The 19,983-nt window shown below is 39.7% G+C and overlaps 1 protein-coding gene across 1 annotated transcript in view; it reads left to right on the forward strand.

The window, feature by feature from the left end:
* The window catches only part of LOC101172692 (potassium voltage-gated channel subfamily H member 2), a 342,059-nt gene that overhangs the window by 301,726 nt on the left and 20,350 nt on the right, over nt 1–19,983 (forward strand). The window contains exons 7-13 of the mRNA XM_011488663.3: nt 9,921–10,100; nt 10,495–10,598; nt 10,674–10,812; nt 11,898–12,052; nt 12,173–12,267; nt 12,428–12,568; nt 14,965–15,164. Of these exons, the coding sequence (XP_011486965.1) occupies nt 9,921–10,100; nt 10,495–10,598; nt 10,674–10,812; nt 11,898–12,052; nt 12,173–12,267; nt 12,428–12,568; nt 14,965–15,164 (1,014 nt within the window). The remainder of the gene's footprint in view (nt 1–9,920; nt 10,101–10,494; nt 10,599–10,673; nt 10,813–11,897; nt 12,053–12,172; nt 12,268–12,427; nt 12,569–14,964; nt 15,165–19,983) is intronic.

Below are 19,983 nucleotides of genomic sequence, written 5' to 3' on the forward strand. Positions count from 1 at the left end.
TCGGTAAGAAAAACTTGATAGATGATGCAATTAATTTGGTCTGACGGAAAATTTGTCATTTAGTATCTGAAAGAACATCATATTGTTTCAATTCGAATGTATTGGTCAATTAAAAGTCTTAGTCAAGTTATTATGCCCCACTTGAAAGGGGAAAGCATCCAAAGAGTATTCCAAGACGGAATTCACACACCATCCAGAAAACACTTCTCCTTTTTGTTCTGTTTTATTTACCAATTTCTTGAAAAGTTTAGACAGTCAGTTTGTAATGGCAAGGTGCCTGATAATGTATGGTGAAAAACCTGAACAAAAAAATATTTTATGACTTTACAACAATTAATATTCATCTTCCGTTTGTTCCCTTTCGTGGTCATGGGCAAAGGCGACAATAAATATGTAACATAATATCAAAATGGCTCTAACTCAACTTGCATAATTAATCAATGGTCGCTGCTCTGAACCATTTGCATTAGCAAGAGGCGTGCGCCAAGGTTGTCCTCTTAGCCCACTTCTTTTTGCCTTAGCATTGGAGCCACTAGCTGAAACTATACGCGTGCAAGCTGAGGTTAAGGGAATATCGCTGGGGAACATGGAGCATAAGATTGCTTTGTATGCTGATGACATCATTCTATTCTTAACATTACCTAATCAATTCCCACTACTCTTAAAGCCTTTAACAAATTTAGTTCTATATCTGGTTACAAAATTAATTTAGCAAAATCAGAAGCTATGCCGTTGGGAGGCCTGACTAAGGCTGACGTTCCCAATGATTTCCCATTCAAATGGACTGTTGGTGGTTTGCTGTATCTCGGCGTGAAAATGTCCCCAGATCTGAACGATATGTTAAAACTGAACTTCTCCCCCATCTGCACACAGATAAAGAAGGATCTACAGCGATGGCATAAACTTCCGCTGTCGATGTTGGGTCGAATTAGTTTAATCAAAATGAATGTTCTGCCACGTCTCTTGTATCCTCTGCAGATGCTCCCTCGATACATATCAAAGAAAACTAACAGAGATCTAGAAAAGGCCTTTACCAACTTTATATGGCTCCGGAAGAAGCCAAGACAGAAACTTAAGATTTTGCAGTTGCATCCCGATATGGGTGGTCTCTCAGTACCAAATATAATTTTCTATAACTGGGCCTGCCATGCCCATCATTACTGGCTGTGGCTACATACATATCTAAAGAGGGAGAACTGCATTGACTCATGGGCATGCTCTCCTCATTCTCCCTGGGGATTGATCACCTGTGACGTGGCCAAAATCCCACTATCTGTTAGAAAAAATCCTATTATTTATAATGGTATTAGAGTTTGGCATGATATGTTAAAGCACCTGGGAAAGACAAAAGTTAAGTCTTTGCTTTCCCCAATAACTCAAAATCCTGATTTTCCTGCTGGTGTTGGCCCATCTGTATTCTCCTCCTGGCGTAATTTAGGAATTAATGTAATTGGCGATTTAATTAAAGACGACACTGTTATGTCTTTTCAACAATTACAAACCACATTTCATGTTCCTCAAAAACATTTTTTTGCATATCTCCAACTGAGACATTTTATTTGTTCTCATGTTATTTCCACATCCGCTGTTAATGATGTAGAAAAGTTCTTGGGGGATTGCAAAGACAGGAGGCACCTGATTGGATCATTTTATTTTCTCCTTAACTCTTTAGGCATATGCCTCCTTCCAGATATTTCCCGTAAATGGGAAATAGACTTAGACTCTCAATATATAGCAGATGATTGGCAAACAGCACTCCGCTTGATTAAATCTACGTTCACGTGCAACAGACTAAGAGAGACTCAGTATAGAATAATCCACAGACTCCACATAACTCCTGTTATTTTACACAAAATTAATCGTTCTCTGTCTCCTTTGTGCTTGAAATGTAATTTGGAGAGAGGAACATATTTTCACTGTTTTTGGGAATGTAGGAAAATTTCTAGATTCTGGAATCATATTTCATCTGTGATCAGTGAGATCTTCAAATTAAAAATCAAGAAGGATCCAGGTGTCTTCCTGTTGGGCCTTCCCTCGAGGAAATTACAGATTCCTACTGCACATTATAAGCTTCTGGAGAAACTGCTTTTAATCTCTCGGAAATGTATCTTGATACATTGGATAAAGGAGTCCCCTCCCACTGTCACTCTCTGGTACAGAGAGGTGTTCAGTACACTTCCTCATGAGAGGTTACATGCAGTTATGGAAGGAAGGGAGGAGATGTTTCTTACAACATGGTCTCCATTTTTAAACCATCTGCCTGCCGACTTAAAGGGTCTACTTTTACAGGGACAAAACATTAAGCAATCTTCTTTAATGCCTTGTTCATAAACAAACTGGTCAGTGGACTGTAACACCTGTGGAGAAAAAAAAAAGTTCACATCCTTGTATGTATTATAACTGCCTGTATACCTTTTTATTTATTTTTTGTCTTTACTTAGTTTTTATCTTTTTTATAATTATTATTTGTTTTAATTATTTTACTTGTATGGCTGTCTTAAGTTGAAGGGTGGGGGGCTGACATATTTTTGATACTTGATGCTTAAACTGTTCAAATGTTTTTGTGTTCAAATTGTTCAAATTTTGAAAACAATAAAAAAAAAAAAAAAAAAAGTTAACTTCATAACTATGAGAATTCATTGACGTTGCAGCAACAAATAGATATATTTTATAAATAGTGGTGTTCTTATAAATAACATTAAATAAAAGACTAGACAAACATTTGCACTGACGTGACAGACGATGCTGAAGCGCAGTGGATCGCCAAATGCCCCGCACTACTATAGAATCTCATTGGCTGCCTTCGTGGTTTTGATGCTTTTGAAAGAGATTGAAATGGATCATAAGTTTCTCGATCTCTTGGAAAGCGCCGTCTAATATGGCGCTACGAATGCACCTCATCCATATCAGCTCCGGTGCGCACAGCTGGAACTTTGAATAGCACTGCGCCCACTAGGGTTGTGCCGATGGACGATACCATCGTCCATCGTGATGGTTGACTGACATCCTGATGGAGAGACACCATCGTGATGCCACGCCCCCGCCAAGTTGCAAGTCGACCCTATAAGCTGCGGTTACATGTGCAAAATATCTTGATGGGATCAATGGTCGGATTAGAATCCAACCGTGTAGATGGGCCCAGAAAAACTTTTCCAGATTATAAAAAACATTCACATGGGTCACACTTTCGGTCGGAATAAATCATTCGCACATGCGCAGCAGTGTTTTTAAAAACCGGAAGCGAAACTTAGTTCCGCCGAGCGGCTACATACATAGATACGTCAGCTCGGTATTATACAAGATGATCTCCTAAACGTGCTTTTATTAATGTTCGGTTATTATGAAGCGCCTGTTCGCGCATCATTTTAATCCGTGTGGTCAGTGCTTTTTCTGTTGAAAAACGGAGCCGGAAGCCAGGATTAGCAGTATGCTAACACGGGCTAACAACATTAGCCTAATGAACATAAATCCATGTGTGAAACGCTACAATCTGCATCTTGGCTGCACGCAGTTATTTTGTCGGGACACGACTGGAAACACAAGTGTTTGAACGGTTTTCTAAGGACTGAGCGGCCTTTCTGCTTCAAAGCTTACACACTGCGTTAGAAACACACTTTTACCGGGAGACCCGCTTCTCCTAAATTCCGGTTGCTCGTTCACGTAGAGCTGCCGGACGGATCACAGTCCTAAGTCCTAAGCGCCCACTACCGACTTAGACTTCCCTTTTCCTCTCTTTTATTTTTTATTTACTCATTTAAATTCATTTTCTCTCAAATTTAATGGGATTTACTTTAATACATTTTTTACTTTAGATTTTTACTTTTTATGTTTCTTTTTTTATTCTTCTATTTTTATTTATTTTTAAACTAAATTCACTTGAAACATCAGTTTCACCTAGTCTGACCTAACGGGGGGGTGACCCGTATGGGTGCTGTGGGTTTTTGGGTTCTCCGGGCCTGTGGAGAGGTGTAGACAGGAGCAACTGCATCTTAGGGGAAAAGCAAGTGTGTCTTGTTCTCTTAGGGCGCAAGTGTCAAATTCCAGGCATGGAGGGCCATTGTCCTACATGTTTTCCAACTAACCTGCCATTAAAGATTTCTTATTGGCTAAACACACCTGATCCAGGTGCAAATCGGCAACAAATAAGGCAGGATTTTTGGAAAACCAGCAAGATGCCGGCCCTCGAGGGCTGGAGATTTTAGCAGTCACCTTAAGGGACGTCAAGAAAATGAACGTGCCATTGTTGTGTTTGGTAAGTGTATTGTGAAGGATTTGTAAGGATAATGGGTAACGCTTCCTTTTACAGTACAGTACTTACAGTGTACTTAAGTGGTATTTACATGGTACTTATTGTGTAACTACTGGGTACTTTCAGGGTACTTACATGGTACATTTTATGGAATTTACTGGGTACTTACAGTGTGTTTACATGGTACTTTCTATGGGACTTTACTAGGTACTTACATGGTACTTTTTGTGTCTACTCTGTACTTACATGGTACTTACTGTGTATTTATATGGTACTATTTGGTTCATAACTATGTGGTACATACTGGGTATTTATAATATTCTAACAGGGTATTTATATGTTGTGCAAAGGTGTCTTTTATGGTACTTACCACATGTAAGAACAAGGTAAGTACAAATAAAGTACCTTGACCTTTAGGTCTACACTCGCATGTTTCATAGTATTTACCATGAATTTACCACAGAAACTACCCCTTAAGTACACTGAAACTGGACTGTAAAAGAAAGTCAGCCTTATTTCCACTCAACTGCATGGTACTTTCATTACTAAATACCGGGTATGTTCACTTGAATATTAGTTGGTACCTACCCTTTAAGTACAATGAAACTGTACTGTAAAAGAAAGTCAGCCCTATTTCCACTCTATTACATGGTACTTTCAGTAGTTGCTGGGTATCTTCACGTATTACCTTCCTGTCCAGTGTACATACACACTTGGTCTTCTGACCTCACCAAATGAGACAATGCTAATTTGTTGGTAAAGGTCAATTAACTGCATTGTAAAAACATATTTTGGCCTGATTACTTCTTGTAACATGTGGAAAGTTTAAAGAGAAACAAGATAGCAGTGAAAACAACAATCTTTAATATGATACATGTCTGCAGCATACAAAGTGTCATCACAATAAAATTAGTTTTAAGTACAAAACAGTACAAAGGAGCATTATTTTGAAAGCAAAGTAAAATAAAATGTTTTTTTTCCAAATTAGTTTATTCTTTTTGTGTTATTCATATGTTCATAACTTAGTTAATTTAATAAAAATGCTTTACCCTTTACTCTAGATTTTTGCCGATTAAAACCCTTGTGCTATCTTAGATGACCCCACCCTTACATTGACATGTTCTCCCTACCATGACAAAGGTGGATAATGGTGGAAAGTTTTCATGTAATCCATGGACACCAGTGAAGATCAAAAATCATTGAAGAAAAAAGGTTCAGAGCACTGTCTAGTAGGTTTAGATGACTCAACTCCCAATGTTAAAGTGCCAAGGATAGCACAAGGGTTACATATCTACTGTAGACTAATCAGCATGACTAAATTGCGACTAAAACTAAACCTTATTTAGTCAAAAGACTATGACTAAAACTAAATTAGAATTCTCTGTCAAAATTAAAACTACACTATAGACACACCAGATTATAAGGCGCATTGTCCATGTGTGGTATATTTTTGAACTTAGGCACACCGAACTGTAAGGCGCATTAAGTAAGACAAAAGTCAGAGACCTGTCCATCAGTCAGATTTTAACTGCATTCACTCTAGAACTTGATTCTGATGTGCTACACGTTAGCTACGTTGGCCCTGGGGAGATGGAAGTCTGGACATTTTTTCTAGACAGCTGCCCCCGCGACCCGCTCCTGGATGAGTGGAAGAAGGTGGATGAATGGATGGATGGATGGATGGATGGATGGAAGCTACATCTTCGATCACTTGAGCTGTAAAGTTTGGTCAGGGGAGTAAAAATGACTACATTTGAACGATCTTTTATTCGGGAAAAAGTTGGTTTTGAAAATCGACAGGAATCTGTTGGTACATTTCAGTCACTTGAGCACTAAAATTAGTTTAGCGTGCTATGCAAAAAAAGTTGTATGTGGAAAGTTTCCTTGCAAATGGATAAGGGATTAGTGCAGGGACAGAAGAACAGATGGAAGAACGGGCTACGACTTCAAGACAAAAAAAATAAGTAGGCCACCAGGAGTCCTGCTTAAAATATGGATTTATTGCAACAGGTGATTTCCCACACATGAAGCCTGTTTACATAGTACTCACAACATTTATTGGCAGAATATGTTATTAGAGATTGATGCTCCACTGGTGTTATTTGTTGTTTTTATTATTAAAAGGTTTGTTTTTTGTGATGATCAGAGTTTTTTTTTCCTTTTTAAAGTCAGACCAAAATTAACCATCCCCTGCAACCCCTTACCCCTTTACGCGGGGCCTTGGTAAGGGGTTGACTGGTCCAGGGGTTGACTGGTCTGCAGCCACATAAGGTTGGGGAACACTACCTTAAAACACACAGATGCCCCCTTGTGGTCCTCAACATAATGATCTTCACTGGTCTCCATGGATTACAGGAAATCTTTCCACCTTTATCAACCTTTGTCATGGTAGGGAGAACACGTCAATGTAAGGGTGGGGTCATCTAAGATAGCACAAGGGTTACAACTTAAATAAATCACAACACCATGTCAATACATGTGATGGATTTTTGCTGCAGCTAGCACAAATTAATCTTCAAAACAGACAAACTGAGTGTAGCAAAACATATTCCTTGATTTAGCAGTTTGTCTTTCAGTTAAAAAAGGATTAGTTCTAAATTGAGTTGTGTCAGAATATGCAGTGCCAGTAACATGAAGCGCATTAAAAACAAGTTCCAGAGTCACTGTGAACGCAGTTAATAAAGTCTGGCTGACTGACTGACTGACGGACTTATCTTTCTGACTCTTATGTCTTGTTTAATGCACCTTATAGTCCCTTGTGCTTTACATATGACTATAAATAGAGCATTCATTGACAATGCACATTAGAATCCGGAGCGCTTTATATATGGATTAATTCTGGTTGTGTTTACTGATGTTGAAGTTATTTTGAGAGCTACATGGCGCTCTGTCAAAATATGTGTCTGATCACGTCTGTACATTGAATTACTAGATGCTCCTGAAGCTTTAATGGTGTGAAAGCAGCTTAAATTTTAAATTTAAAAGAGTTGCTTAAATGATACAATATTACACACACACAAAAACTCAAATTGTACAATTAGTGTTACCATTTTGACATTTTCATAAATAAACCTGTGATTCACTTTTGTTTTCACTGTTGGAGTGTCAAACATCTGTCAAAGTAAGTGTGTTCTGCAGTAAGGAAGATGCACCAGTTTTAGTGATATAATTGTCAAATACATAATCCTGTAGCTTCAGTAACTTTCACTGCTCTTACTGTATGATGTTTCTGTGTTCTGTATGTGTTATGCGTTGGGATGTGTTAGCTGCTGAAGCCCAGTCAGGAAGCTCTTGTGCTTTTGTAATTGACACCGTGGGTTTATTCTGCCCTTGCTTGCAGCACAGTAGCTGAGCTTTAGCTGTTTGTTGTGGTTCTGGGAAGCAGCGACAAAAGTCTGGCTGTGCTAATGCATCTATCTGCTGATAGTAAGGCACAATAATAGCAAGGATTTGATTGTGTGTTTGTGAATATTTGGAGCTGTTGGCATAGAAACACAAGTGCAGTCATGGCAGTGGTGCTTGTGTGTGTGCATGCTTTTGTTCAACCCTCTTGCGTGACTTTGTGTGCCCGTGTTTGTGTGCTTGTCTACATCCAGCATGACTTTGTGTGAGTGTGGGCAATGGCAAGCCTTGGAGGGAAACCTTAAGAGGGTCAGTGCCTTCAGAACAATTCTCATCATCTTCAGTGGACTCTGGCTCTATCGCTGTAATGGCAAAATAACACAGTTGTTGTGGTCACTCATGGCAGAGTGTATGTGATAAAGGGCTATGTTCACTGTGTTTAATGAGCCCTCTTGTACTTCGGAGTCTTGTGGGGTTTTCACTCTTTCGTTTCCCTTCTTATTGTCCCATCTGGGCATGGCCCTCGGGAGGGAGGCGTTCAACATGGCTGGAGCTGCCACTCATGTACTGTACTCATATTGTAACTGTGATGAGTGGATATTTGATTTCCACAGAGATACCTGTGGAATACAGAAATTTGCAACTTGCAGGTTTTGATTGACATATTTTAAAACTTTCTTGTCTGCCAACCATCATGTTTTCAAACATTTATTTGGGAGAAGGATACATGTGTTATGTATACACATGTAACACATATACACAAAAGGTAATTCAAAGAATAATTAAATACATTTAAAAAAAAAAAAAATTAAACTAAAGAGCTGTTTTCTGCCTAATTAAAGTGTTGGACAAACAGAGAAAAAAATGGAATACAGTAAACCCTTGTTTTTTGCGGGGGTTACGTTCCAAAAACAACCAGTGATAGGCAAAATCCGTGAAGTAGAAACCTTAATTTTTTTTACAATTATTATACAATAAAATCCTCTATTATACATTGAAAAGAAAGAACAAACCATTTTACAGGCTCAAGCATTTGTTTCACAAATAAAAGTATTTTAGAAACGTTTTTTCAACAAATAACGTCTGTACTGTACTGTCAAATAATAATTTTAATCATCAATGTGAACAGAAAGCTTCAAATTGCGGAGATTAGCTCCGCCCACCCCAACCCGAGTAATTGGATTAACCATGAGAAAATTTAAAATGATTCTGAAAAATACAAAGTACAGTCGGACAATTAGGGACTCAGGTGTGTTTCACTGCTCCTCAGACTGAGCTGCTGCATCCTGACTCCGCTCTGAAGTGTTTTCTTCTTTTGAAGCCGGCGGTGCCGGTGTGTTTGTTCGGGAGAAGAACATAGTGATAGCCAGTGGTTGTCGCTCTTTTTTCTATGAGTTTTAGAGAAACTCGAAATCGCAAGATGATTTGCACGTACGTAATGTAAATTTGGCAAGCTGTTTTATGTACGTGAACATATTAAACTGCAACGTTATTGACGCACAGGTAGAGAAGAAGCGTAGTGACTTTTTAGCCAGAATCAAGAACACAAGGCACGATGCAAATCCGTGAAGTAACGAAACCGTGAAAAGTAAACCGCGTTATAGCGAGGGATTGCTGTAAACAGAAGAAAGAAAATTTCTGAAATGCCAACTAACCCTCTTTTACACTGGTTATTTTCTTTCTATTCAAAATCCTACTTTCATTGTCTAACTGTCATAGTGTCTTTTCACTTTAAAATGAAATTGTGTCTTACACCCGGAGCCTACATTTAAGTCATAGGGAGATGAACTTCCAACAAGCTCACTCCTGATTGGATAGAGGGGTTACCATAGAAACATTGACTCAGAATGACTCGAACTAATTACTCCTTACTGATGATTTCTGGTTCCAACATATTATCATTGTCCGTATTGTAAAACATGGCGATTAAATTGACCTTATTTCGTTGAAGCTGGAAGTAAACCGTTTTCTATGGGTGACTGCTACGCACTCATTCCAGTTCCCATATTATACAGTCAATGAGGATGTGTTCTTTAGGGCCACTGGACTTTACGAAGGATCACCTTGAAGACGCTTCTTCAATTCTGCAACAACTCGTTACGGACTATAAGGATAACAGACTTTTCTGATGTCTATCAAACGAGATACTTAATTTGGGGTTATTGTATGTTTTGGTAACCACAACATCAAGTCAAAGGAGTAATACTGGTGGTGGGTCAGCTGATGATCATGTCAGAAGGGGAAGAGTTCGACTCTATCTACAACAGCCGATTGTACTATGTGCTGAACTGAGCCTGTTTCATTCTCTGTCGCTCTTCCTACACCACAGGTGCTGTCTCTGGGTGCAGACGTGTTACCAGAGTACAAACTTCAAGCACCGCGCATCCACAAGTGGACGGTGTTGCACTACAGCCCCTTCAAGGCAGTGTGGGACTGGCTGATCCTGCTGCTGGTTATTTACACTGCCATCCTGACACCTTACTCAGCTGCATTCCTCCTTAATGACCAGGTGAGCGTGTCCATGTGTGTTAGTTCCACCAAAGCTAAAACAGAAAAATCGCACTCTTATTCTACAAAGTACTTACTGTGAAGTACTCCATAAATCAATGCGAGTTGAAATAGACATGGAAAAGCATTTAATTTAACAGGGCACCTGCAAATTTCTTCATTGATTTGACATGATTTATAGCAAAAAATGTAAGAGTGCAAGGCATAATTTTCTTTGTATTTGTCCTCCATCATCAGAAAAATACCACAAGGACATGTTAAAGACACAATTTTCATCTTAGTGGTTCTTTTATACTGAACCACCTTAGAGGTGTCTTCTATTTTTAGTGTAAAAGATGATCATTCCCCCATCTGCTCAAATTGACTTTGACATCTCTGCCCTCCTTCCTCCTCAGGAGGAGGCAGCCATGCAAAGCTGTGGTTACTCTTGCTCTCCTCTCAATGTGGTGGACCTCATCGTGGACATCATGTTCATCATTGACATTCTCATCAACTTCAGGTTGGTTTTTGGTCACAGAAACACCTCAGTGTACAAAACTGTGAGACTAACATTTGCAGTTTTGACTACTTTTAGGACAACATATGTGAACTCCAACGATGAGGTGGTGAGCCACCCGGTTCGCATTGCTGTTCACTATTTCAAAGGCTGGTTCCTCATTGACATGGTGGCCGCAATTCCCTTTGACCTGCTAATCTATCGTAATAGCGAGGAGGTAATCACACAATGCTGGGACATTGGGGGGTTTCTGTGCTTCAGAGAGGACAGGAACAAAACACAGGCCAAAATTATGTCTTATGCTGCGTTCACACTGAACTTTAAACACAACTTTAAATGAAAAGCTTATGTAAACGCACGTATTTGTGCATTTGGGGCTTCTGCATTCAAGTAATGGAACTTTAAATGTCTTAGTATTCTGACAACAATAACGTTAGTATGTTTTTATCTGTCATTAAACTAAAAAATAGTTCGTCAGTCCACTTTGATCTAATCAAAGTGGAAAAGTTCCCCTTAGGATTAAAGGCACCACGGTGCATTGAGTCTTTAAAACAGTTTTGATTATTTCACTTTTTTTAAAGATTAATTAAAAAAGTTTTGGGTGACAAAAAGCCTGTTATATTCCCAGAACAGGCACAAATTCATTTTTTGTCTTTTATTTTTACGTTACTGGATTTAACTGAAGTCTTTCAAATAATCAACTGTTTGACTTTCTTCTGACATAACGTTACAGAGGATGTTGGTAGAATCAGGCATAAGGAGAAGCTCCTAAAGGGTATTAGAGTGACAAAACACAGCTTTTAAAGTTGGATGAACTGAAATAAGGCTCCAGGAAGTTAAAACATTTTCAAACTGAGTCAGTATCTTTGAAAGTGTTGCCATCATGTACTTCACTGATGCTGTTCACTGATCCAAGATAGTGCAGTTTTTCATCTGACAGTTGATACTTGCTGTAAACGGCACACACACACACACACACACATGACAGGACTGTGCTGCAACCCAGCACAGTAATCGACTAGATATTTTAGTTGTTGTGAAAGCATGAAAGAAGCCAGCTGAATACAAGTAGCAAACAAAGCAAGGAGGAAGTCTGCAGAAATGAATAGGACTTGAGATTTAGAACCTCTTTGGCAGTGAAAACACACTGAGACACCCCCCCCCCCCCCCAACAGAAGGGAGTGTGTGACAGAATGCCAGCAGTTCGGAGGGCTTTAGACAAATCAATAAGATTTTCAAAGTTTTGTTTTCTTCTACCACTTCAGCTTTTATATTTTTGTTTCATTTTGTCTCCCGCTGCAGACCACTACTCTGATCGGTCTGCTGAAAACTGCCCGCCTCCTGCGTCTGGTTCGTGTCGCCAGAAAGTTGGACCGCTACTCGGAGTACGGTGCTGCCGTCCTTTTCCTTCTCATGTGCACCTTTGCTCTCATTGCTCACTGGCTGGCATGCATCTGGTATGTGTTTGAACGAAGCTCATTTATGACTACCACTTTTGCTTTAACTGTATTGTTGACAAAAGACATCAGTTTATTGCTTATTGTAGGCCACACTTGTCTTTTTGTTACTTTGTCCAGGTATGCAATAGGCAACGTGGAGAGAAATGGCTCTATAGGCTGGCTCCACACTTTGGGTGACCAATTGGGAAAACACTTTAATGACTCTATCCCAGGTATGAAAAAGAAGAATATTAAACATTTAGCACTTTAAAATAAAAAATGTCTGGAAGGCAAGAATGAATTCCAACATCTTAAAGGAAAATAACAATTCAAGAAATTAAAGTCACAACACTGGGGAATGTCATGACGTGTTTCTATTTAATCTGACACCAGGTTCAGGACCTTCAATCAACGACAAGTACGTCACTGCTCTGTACTTCACCTTCAGCAGTCTGACCAGCGTGGGATTCGGGAATGTGTCTCCAAACACCAACTCTGAGAAGATTTTCTCTATCTGTGTCATGCTTATTGGATGTAAGTAAAGATGTCATAGATAGATAGATAGATAGATAGATAGATAGATAGATAGATAGATAGATAGATAGATAGATAGATAGATAGATAGATAGATAGATAGATAGATAGATAGATAGATAGATAGATAGATAGATAGATAGATAGATAGATAGATAGATAGATAGATAGATAGATAGATAGATAGATAGATAGATAGATAGATAGATAGATAGATAGATAGATAGATAGATAGATAGATAGATAGATAGATAGATAGATAGATAGATGGATGGATGGATGGATGGATGGATGGATGGATGGATGGATGGATGGATGGATGGATGGATGGATGGATGGATGGATGGATGGATGGATGGATGGATGGATGGATGGATGGATGGATGGATGGATGGATGGATGGATGGATGGATGGATGGATGGATGGATGGATGGATGGATGGATGGATGGATGGATGGATGGATGGATGGATGGATGGATGGATGGATGGATGGATGGATGGATGGATGGATGGATGGATGGATGGATGGATGGATGGATGGATGGATGGATGGATGGATGGATGGATGGATGGATGGATGGATGGTCTAATGGCACAACATGGGGATAGCACAACATCAGTGGGGTTCCCCTGATAATTTTACCAGAATACCGTGAAAATATAATACATTAATTGTCGGTTTATAAGGTAAATGAAACAATACGACTTAATGACATAAGATAACATATTAGTAATGTGGGCGTGATCAACAGAAATCTCAGTTGCCAAGGAAATACAAAAATTTATTCTAATTTAATTAAATTGATTTTTCCAAAAGTTGCATAGCTCTGTTCAACACCCCCAGGCGACCAAAAACTAAAATAGTTTCTACGGAAATACAACAAACATGAAAGCAACCATTTTGAAAAAAGTGGGTTTTTTTACCTGGAGTTCTGACTTGGCTGGCAAAGGCAGAGTGGGAAAGTGTAACATCCGCACAATATGCATTCAATACATCCTACAAATCTACACAAATTCCAAAACTAGCTAAAAGCATTTAACACGTTACAGGAAATACAAGTTTCATATTGAAATGTGACATTAGTCTAGTCATATTAGGTTATATTTGCAGCTTTACAAATGGCCCTTCGCTTGTCTTAGACTACAATTCTTTTGCAATCATGGCATCTCTGTAACAAAGGTGCGTAGACGCTCCTGGAAAATGTTTGTTCTTTAAGGCAGCATATATAGAATAATAATTTCTGACATTTTCTAATATTCTCTTTGATCTCAGAGGTTGGCTCAATGACTTGTTATCACAGTTTGGAATACAAAGTTGTCTGCCAGCTGTTCTTGTTCACTGTGTAATGCCTATTGTAGACACCTGTTAGTCTACAAAACTCAATATTTAGTCAGAAAAATCAAAATATGAGTCTTTCCTTTGTACAATGAAGACTTATATAGCAATTTAATGCAAAAAACATTAAATTTTGGCTGAAAAAACAACTTTCTTTTCATATAAAACTTTAAACTATGATGCAGTGTCTCATTATTGATAGGAAATCCCTTTTCTCTACTTAAGACTTAAGATATAATTCCTCCATTTACAAATGTTTTTTCAGAATTATGTTCCAAAACCAGTCACACAAAGGTTGGTGTCCTGCTTAAGTACTTGTTGATTGTTGGAAATGGGATTTTAAACTCCAACTAAACCTGGTGTCAGATGTTTGTTCAACCAAGTGAAACTTTAAAACATCAAAAATAGCAAAACTGCCCTTTTATAGACTGTAACCTGTTCAGGATGTACACCAGCAACCCAGTGACCTCAGAAGGGATTTAAAAAGTTCTGAAGAATCCATTCAAAGCAATGGAAAGTTAAGTGAGGTGTTGATTACTAAGAAGCTTGTCAATGACAATAGCATAATCCAAACAAGTAGAAAAAAAGCTCTATGAAAACATTCCAAACAACCTGCCATGGATGAAATTGTAAAGTTAAAAGGTGTTAAACTTTTTACCCTAAAGCCAACCATGATGACAGTGTTTTTTCCCTTCAGATATGCATCTTTTTTTCTCTAATAATCTCTCCTTGCTGTCTTCAGTCATTAAACCCTCTGTCCAAATATCATGCTTTATACATGTTTGACACATGCTAATTTGATCTGTTTGCATAACCAATAAGCATATCGGTAAACTTACATCAGTCAAGAGTAGACCCATCACCCCCCTAGGCTCCTGTAAACTCTCATTTCTTTTTTTTTTTTCTTAATTGAATCATCTCTTCGGTTCATCTTTCTATCAATTCTGCATGTAAATTCAAATTAAAATGGTCACCCCAAGGTGCACGTGTCAACTTCTGTCACTGAAGGAACACACCTTTGTGTTTAGAATCTATGTTTTTTTCCCCTTCACTTGCAGCTCTGATGTACGCCAGCATCTTTGGGAACGTGTCAGCTATCATCCAGCGACTTTACTCAGGAACAGCCCGCTACCACACGCAGATGCTCCGAGTCCGGGAGTTCATCCGCTTCCACCAGATTCCCAATCCTCTCCGGCAGAGGCTGGAGGAGTACTTTCAGCATGCCTGGTCCTACACCAACGGCATTGACATGAATGCGGTGAGTGCCACCTGACCGTCAGAGAGGCTGCTTTGAATAAGGAAGATTGCTGCCCTTTATGCCTTGGTGACAACTTTACGGGTGGAATTGGGCTGTCTTTGGGGAAAAAAGGGGCACATCTATCCGGAGCATGCAGGTGGCCCGCAGGATACATTATGGTCGTAGGCCGCTCAATAAGCCCGTAAAATGCTCATACACATTTTTTCTGCGGGCATGCTGCAGGTGACTGGTTGTAGTGAACACCTACACAACACACAGGGTAATTAAGCGTGGTGGCAGTAATGAGCCAGTGCACTTACCTAACTAATGACTATGGTGTGGTGGAAAGGGATCAGCAATGGTGATCATACGGGACCAAAGGGGGGGGCATAGAGGTAAGATCTATCCCGACCCCGCCCGAAATTCGGGTCGGGTCGGGGACTAAAATGACAATCATAATTTCGGGTCGGGTCAGGCCGGGGTTCTCTCTCGCTGACTATTTTAATAAATATATGCTTATAAAAATGTATACTAAAACGATGTGTGGATACTATACTAAGGAATACTTGTTATAAATAAATAATTTGGTTAAAACAGAGAAGGCGCTGTAAGGTAATTGCTATATAACTACTACTAAACAGGAAGCGCAGACGCAGAGCCAGGGCACGCTTTGCGCAATTTTCGTGAATGTAATCTTCCCTCCGCAAGTCCGCATCTATTTTGTCTAGGTATCCCCGATATGGAGCAGCAAGAAGTCAAGGATAAACTTAAGACAGGGGAATGAAAATGCAAACATTCACCGCCGCGGCTGCAGTATTTCTCTGCGTAATTAAGCAAGTGCGCATCAAGATCTCTCTTTCACTCTCTTTGTCTGGCCTCTTAGTCTGTGTTCCAGCATTATTTCGTTGTGCAAATGCATTTATCATGATCATACAAACATGTAGATCATTTTAAGCTTAAGAAATCTTGCATTTTTTTCTCTCAAAAATACTATGGGATACATTGAAATTTCGGGTTTGCTTCAAGCTCGGGCCTGAAAATCAAGTTAATTGGTCGGGCTCGGGCTGGGTTCGGCTTTGATGCCTGCGGGCCTGGGTCGGGTCGCGATGGATTTTTTAGGCCCGATCTTACCTCTTGGGGGGCATATGTCTTGTTCCGGTCTTTTGCTACTGTTTACTAGCACATGTTTACCAATTGCAGTTGGAAGAGGCTTGATGTGAAATGTTGCAGCGGTGCAAATCTGGTGAATCTTGCTCCAGACTTTTTCTTTCACAGATCTACTCTAATATTTGAAAGAGTTCGTTTCATAGAATTCCAGCCGGGCACAAATCACAATTATTTCTTCTCCACGATTCATTTTCAAACCGTTGGCACTTCCGTGAATCGAAAAGAATGCTCACTATACGTCACAACCAAACCTAAGTCCCTGATTGGTCAAAGTTTGACCTGGTTTAACTTTCAACAGGTGTTAAATGGCCACATGTTTAGTATGTGTCGATAAACGATTGTAGAAACTTGATTAGCCATGCAGAAACACAGGAGTTTTGAACGCAGAAGACCAGAACCTATGTGTACATAGACTTTTCTTTGAAAGTAGTTGGTTAAACCTGTGTTGCCTGGGGCGATGTGAATGTAGCTTTAAGTGCGTGTAACTTACATCATCCTTACAAATATTTCACAATACATTTTCCACACGCACGATAGTGGTACATTCTATTTTGATGACATCCCTTGAGGTGGCCATACAAGCTTCAAGGGAACTGCAAGACACACCTGCGCTCCTCTTAAGATGGAGGTGCTCCTCTTTACGTCCCTCTTCGGGCCCAGACTGCCTAAAACCAGAGGATCCATATGAGTTCACCCCCGCACGGGTGCACCTGACAAAGTCAACATAGCACAAACAAAAACAAGACAACCATTGTGTAGCTGTGTTGTACATTAATAGTTAGACTTTCATAAGGTCTAGAACCACCAAAATGACCAGAACTTGAGGAATTTTTTTGAGGTAACACGGTATTGAGCATGTGATCTTTGCTTTGCCTTTGTTGTAATTTTTTGTGCAGCTAAAGCAATTATGCCATCCAAACAATGACAAACTAAATTGGTTAAAAATATCGAACAACTGGCTTTGTCAATTCTTAATTAGCTGGTAAAAGAGCTGGTAGTCAGACCTGAAACTGGATGGTACTGTCAACTTACCATGTAGGCTAAGTTGACAATACCATCAAGTTGACTACCATTCAGATGTTGCTGTTTACCAGTCTCACCTCAGAAACACTTCTGCAGGATTCAAGAATAGTCTCAGAGTCATCTATATTTCGTGTCCCCGCCCCCTGTTCTTTTATTAAAAGGCAGCTTTATTACAAGGATGCAGTTTGTTCTTCCAAAATGCCAGTCACATCACGCTTTAATCAGCTGCTCCTGGCTCTGTGAAGCAGCACGCTGGAACAAAGAAGTCTACGGTAATGCAAACATTTCAGGGGGCTCATTTCAATGCAGTTGAGAAGCCAGTCAACCTAAGAGGAAAGAAATCTGCACAGCATCGCATCAGCATGACATGATGTTTACTGCAATGATTATTCTGATTGTGTGGAGTAGGCCTCGTCTCTTTCTCTAAGTGACTGACTCAGTCAGCCCTGACCTCCTTCAGTCATGAAGATGGGAGAGAATAATAAAGCAGGTCTGATGAGAGGCTGATATTGCTTTTTTTTTACGTGAAAGAAGAATGAAGAAGCAGCTTTTTCATCCTACACAGTTCATTTGATATTGCTTTGAAGCATTTAAGTAATACATTTGCTCAATTTTTCTCCATTTTCAGTAAAAGGAGCAAAGTAGAGATTTGTGGGTTCAGCTTCTGTTTTGGTTGAGTTCAACACAAAGTTCATTTCTGGTTGAAGGCCTTTGAAAGGCACCTCCCATTGAACTTTCAAGAAGCTGCTGTTTTTTTTTTTTAAGTCAGTTTTTCTCGACGGCCCAAAGCTAAAGGCCATGTCACACAGCCACTATGTACTATGAAAATTGGTCAAACATGAATATACGTGAAAGAAGTGAAAAGGTTGTGGTCTTTACATGAAATTCTGACAGATTTATCACGAATGAACCACGTTAAAACCACAGAAGTATGAATAAACTACGCAAAGAACACAAAATTAACGTGGAACCTGAACTGTGAGCGATTGTATTGTACTGTTTAAATGAGGTTCATTAATGATCTGTGCATCAATTACGTAATTTGAATGGGATATGTGCGCCATACACAAGATTAAAAATGTTTACATCAATATTACATCCATGAAACGTCTGTTAGACGTACATGGAACGGTCGTGGAGAGCCACAAATTTTCGTATGCCCCTTGCATAAATCACGCACGATTGTGTAAGGTTTATGTAAAAATTGCATATTACCTATGTAAAATTTGTATAAACTGCATAATTCTTAATCAACCAAAACTTTTGAGCAGCTCAAAACCGAATCCACGTAAAGATCCATCGGCCAAAATCCTCGACGGATATCTGCATACATTGATGGATGACGAATGCAAGAAACCCTTATAAACACGTATATCACCCACATATATTACAATAGACTGAAATTTCACAAGTGAAAAATGCGTAAAATGTAAGTAGTGGCCGTGTGACACGGCCTTGAGTGAAGTACTCACCTTTGCTAAAGTCAGTCATACCTGTGCTGCATGTCCCTGTGTGAAGGGAGCAAAGGGACATTGTACAAACCAGATCCAACACAAGAAGATCATAAGGAAAAGTCGTGATTGCTCCAGGGAAGAAAACTCTTTTTTTATTTCACAGAACATTTGTTCATCAAGTCCATCAGAAACCTGAAGTTTCCCTTCTAACACCTGTGGACACAGAAAAGTGTTAGAGTTCACGAGGCTGGACCCAGAAGCAGGACAGAACAGAGATGGTTGGTGAGAAAGAGTTTTTAATCAGTCCCAGTGGTGGTGGGGAAGTTCCGGCTTTGACGGCTGGATCCTGGATGGCAGATGAGACCAGAGGTGTGGAGGACGCTGGAGGCAATGTCTGAAGGAGCAGATAAACAGTGGATTAGGATTCTTGGCATAGGCGTAGGCATAGGCATAGAAATGGCTTTGACGAGGTCTAGAGTTTAGCATAGGTCTAAACTCTACCGCTGAGAGCAGACGGACTGACATTGGCTGGAAGGTGAGGAGTCCATAAATAGGCTGAAGTTTGACGAGGAGACTGGAAACAGGTGAGGCGATGATTCCCCGGTAGGAGTGGGAGGAGCCCATAATCCTAACAGAAAAGGACTGCTTATTTATCAAGAGTATTACACTTAAATCATTTTTTTTAATATTTTGAAATTCAATTATGTACTAAATGGTTGTTTAACCTGATGCCTTATGGCTAAGTGTCAGAAGTCAGAACTCTGTCACCCCCTCTGGAAAGAGCAGTCCCCAGAGTTCTAGGCACACTCAAGCTCCCAGCAACCCCAGTGCACACTTCCTGGATGCCGCACACCTGACTCTCATTCGTTCAATTAACCCTTGTGCTATCTTAGATGACCCCACCCTTACTTTGACGTGTTATTCCTACCATGACAAAGGTGGATAAAGGTGGAAAGATTTCATGTAATCCATGGACACCAGTGAAGATCATAAATCATTGAAGAAAAAAGGTTCAGCGCACTGTCTAGTGGGTCCAGTGGGTCAACTCCCAACGTCATAGTGCCTAGGATAGTACAAGGGTTAACCACAGCATACTTAAGCACTGCGTGAAGCTCAGTGCAAAGTATTGTATTTGGCACTCTGCCTTCATTACCGAGCGTTGGTATCTGGATCTGATCTTCTGTCTCCTGACCATG

Source organism: Oryzias latipes, chromosome 20 (assembly GCF_002234675.1).
Source record: "Oryzias latipes chromosome 20, ASM223467v1".
In the NCBI taxonomy this organism is placed as follows: domain Eukaryota; kingdom Metazoa; phylum Chordata; class Actinopteri; order Beloniformes; family Adrianichthyidae; genus Oryzias; species Oryzias latipes.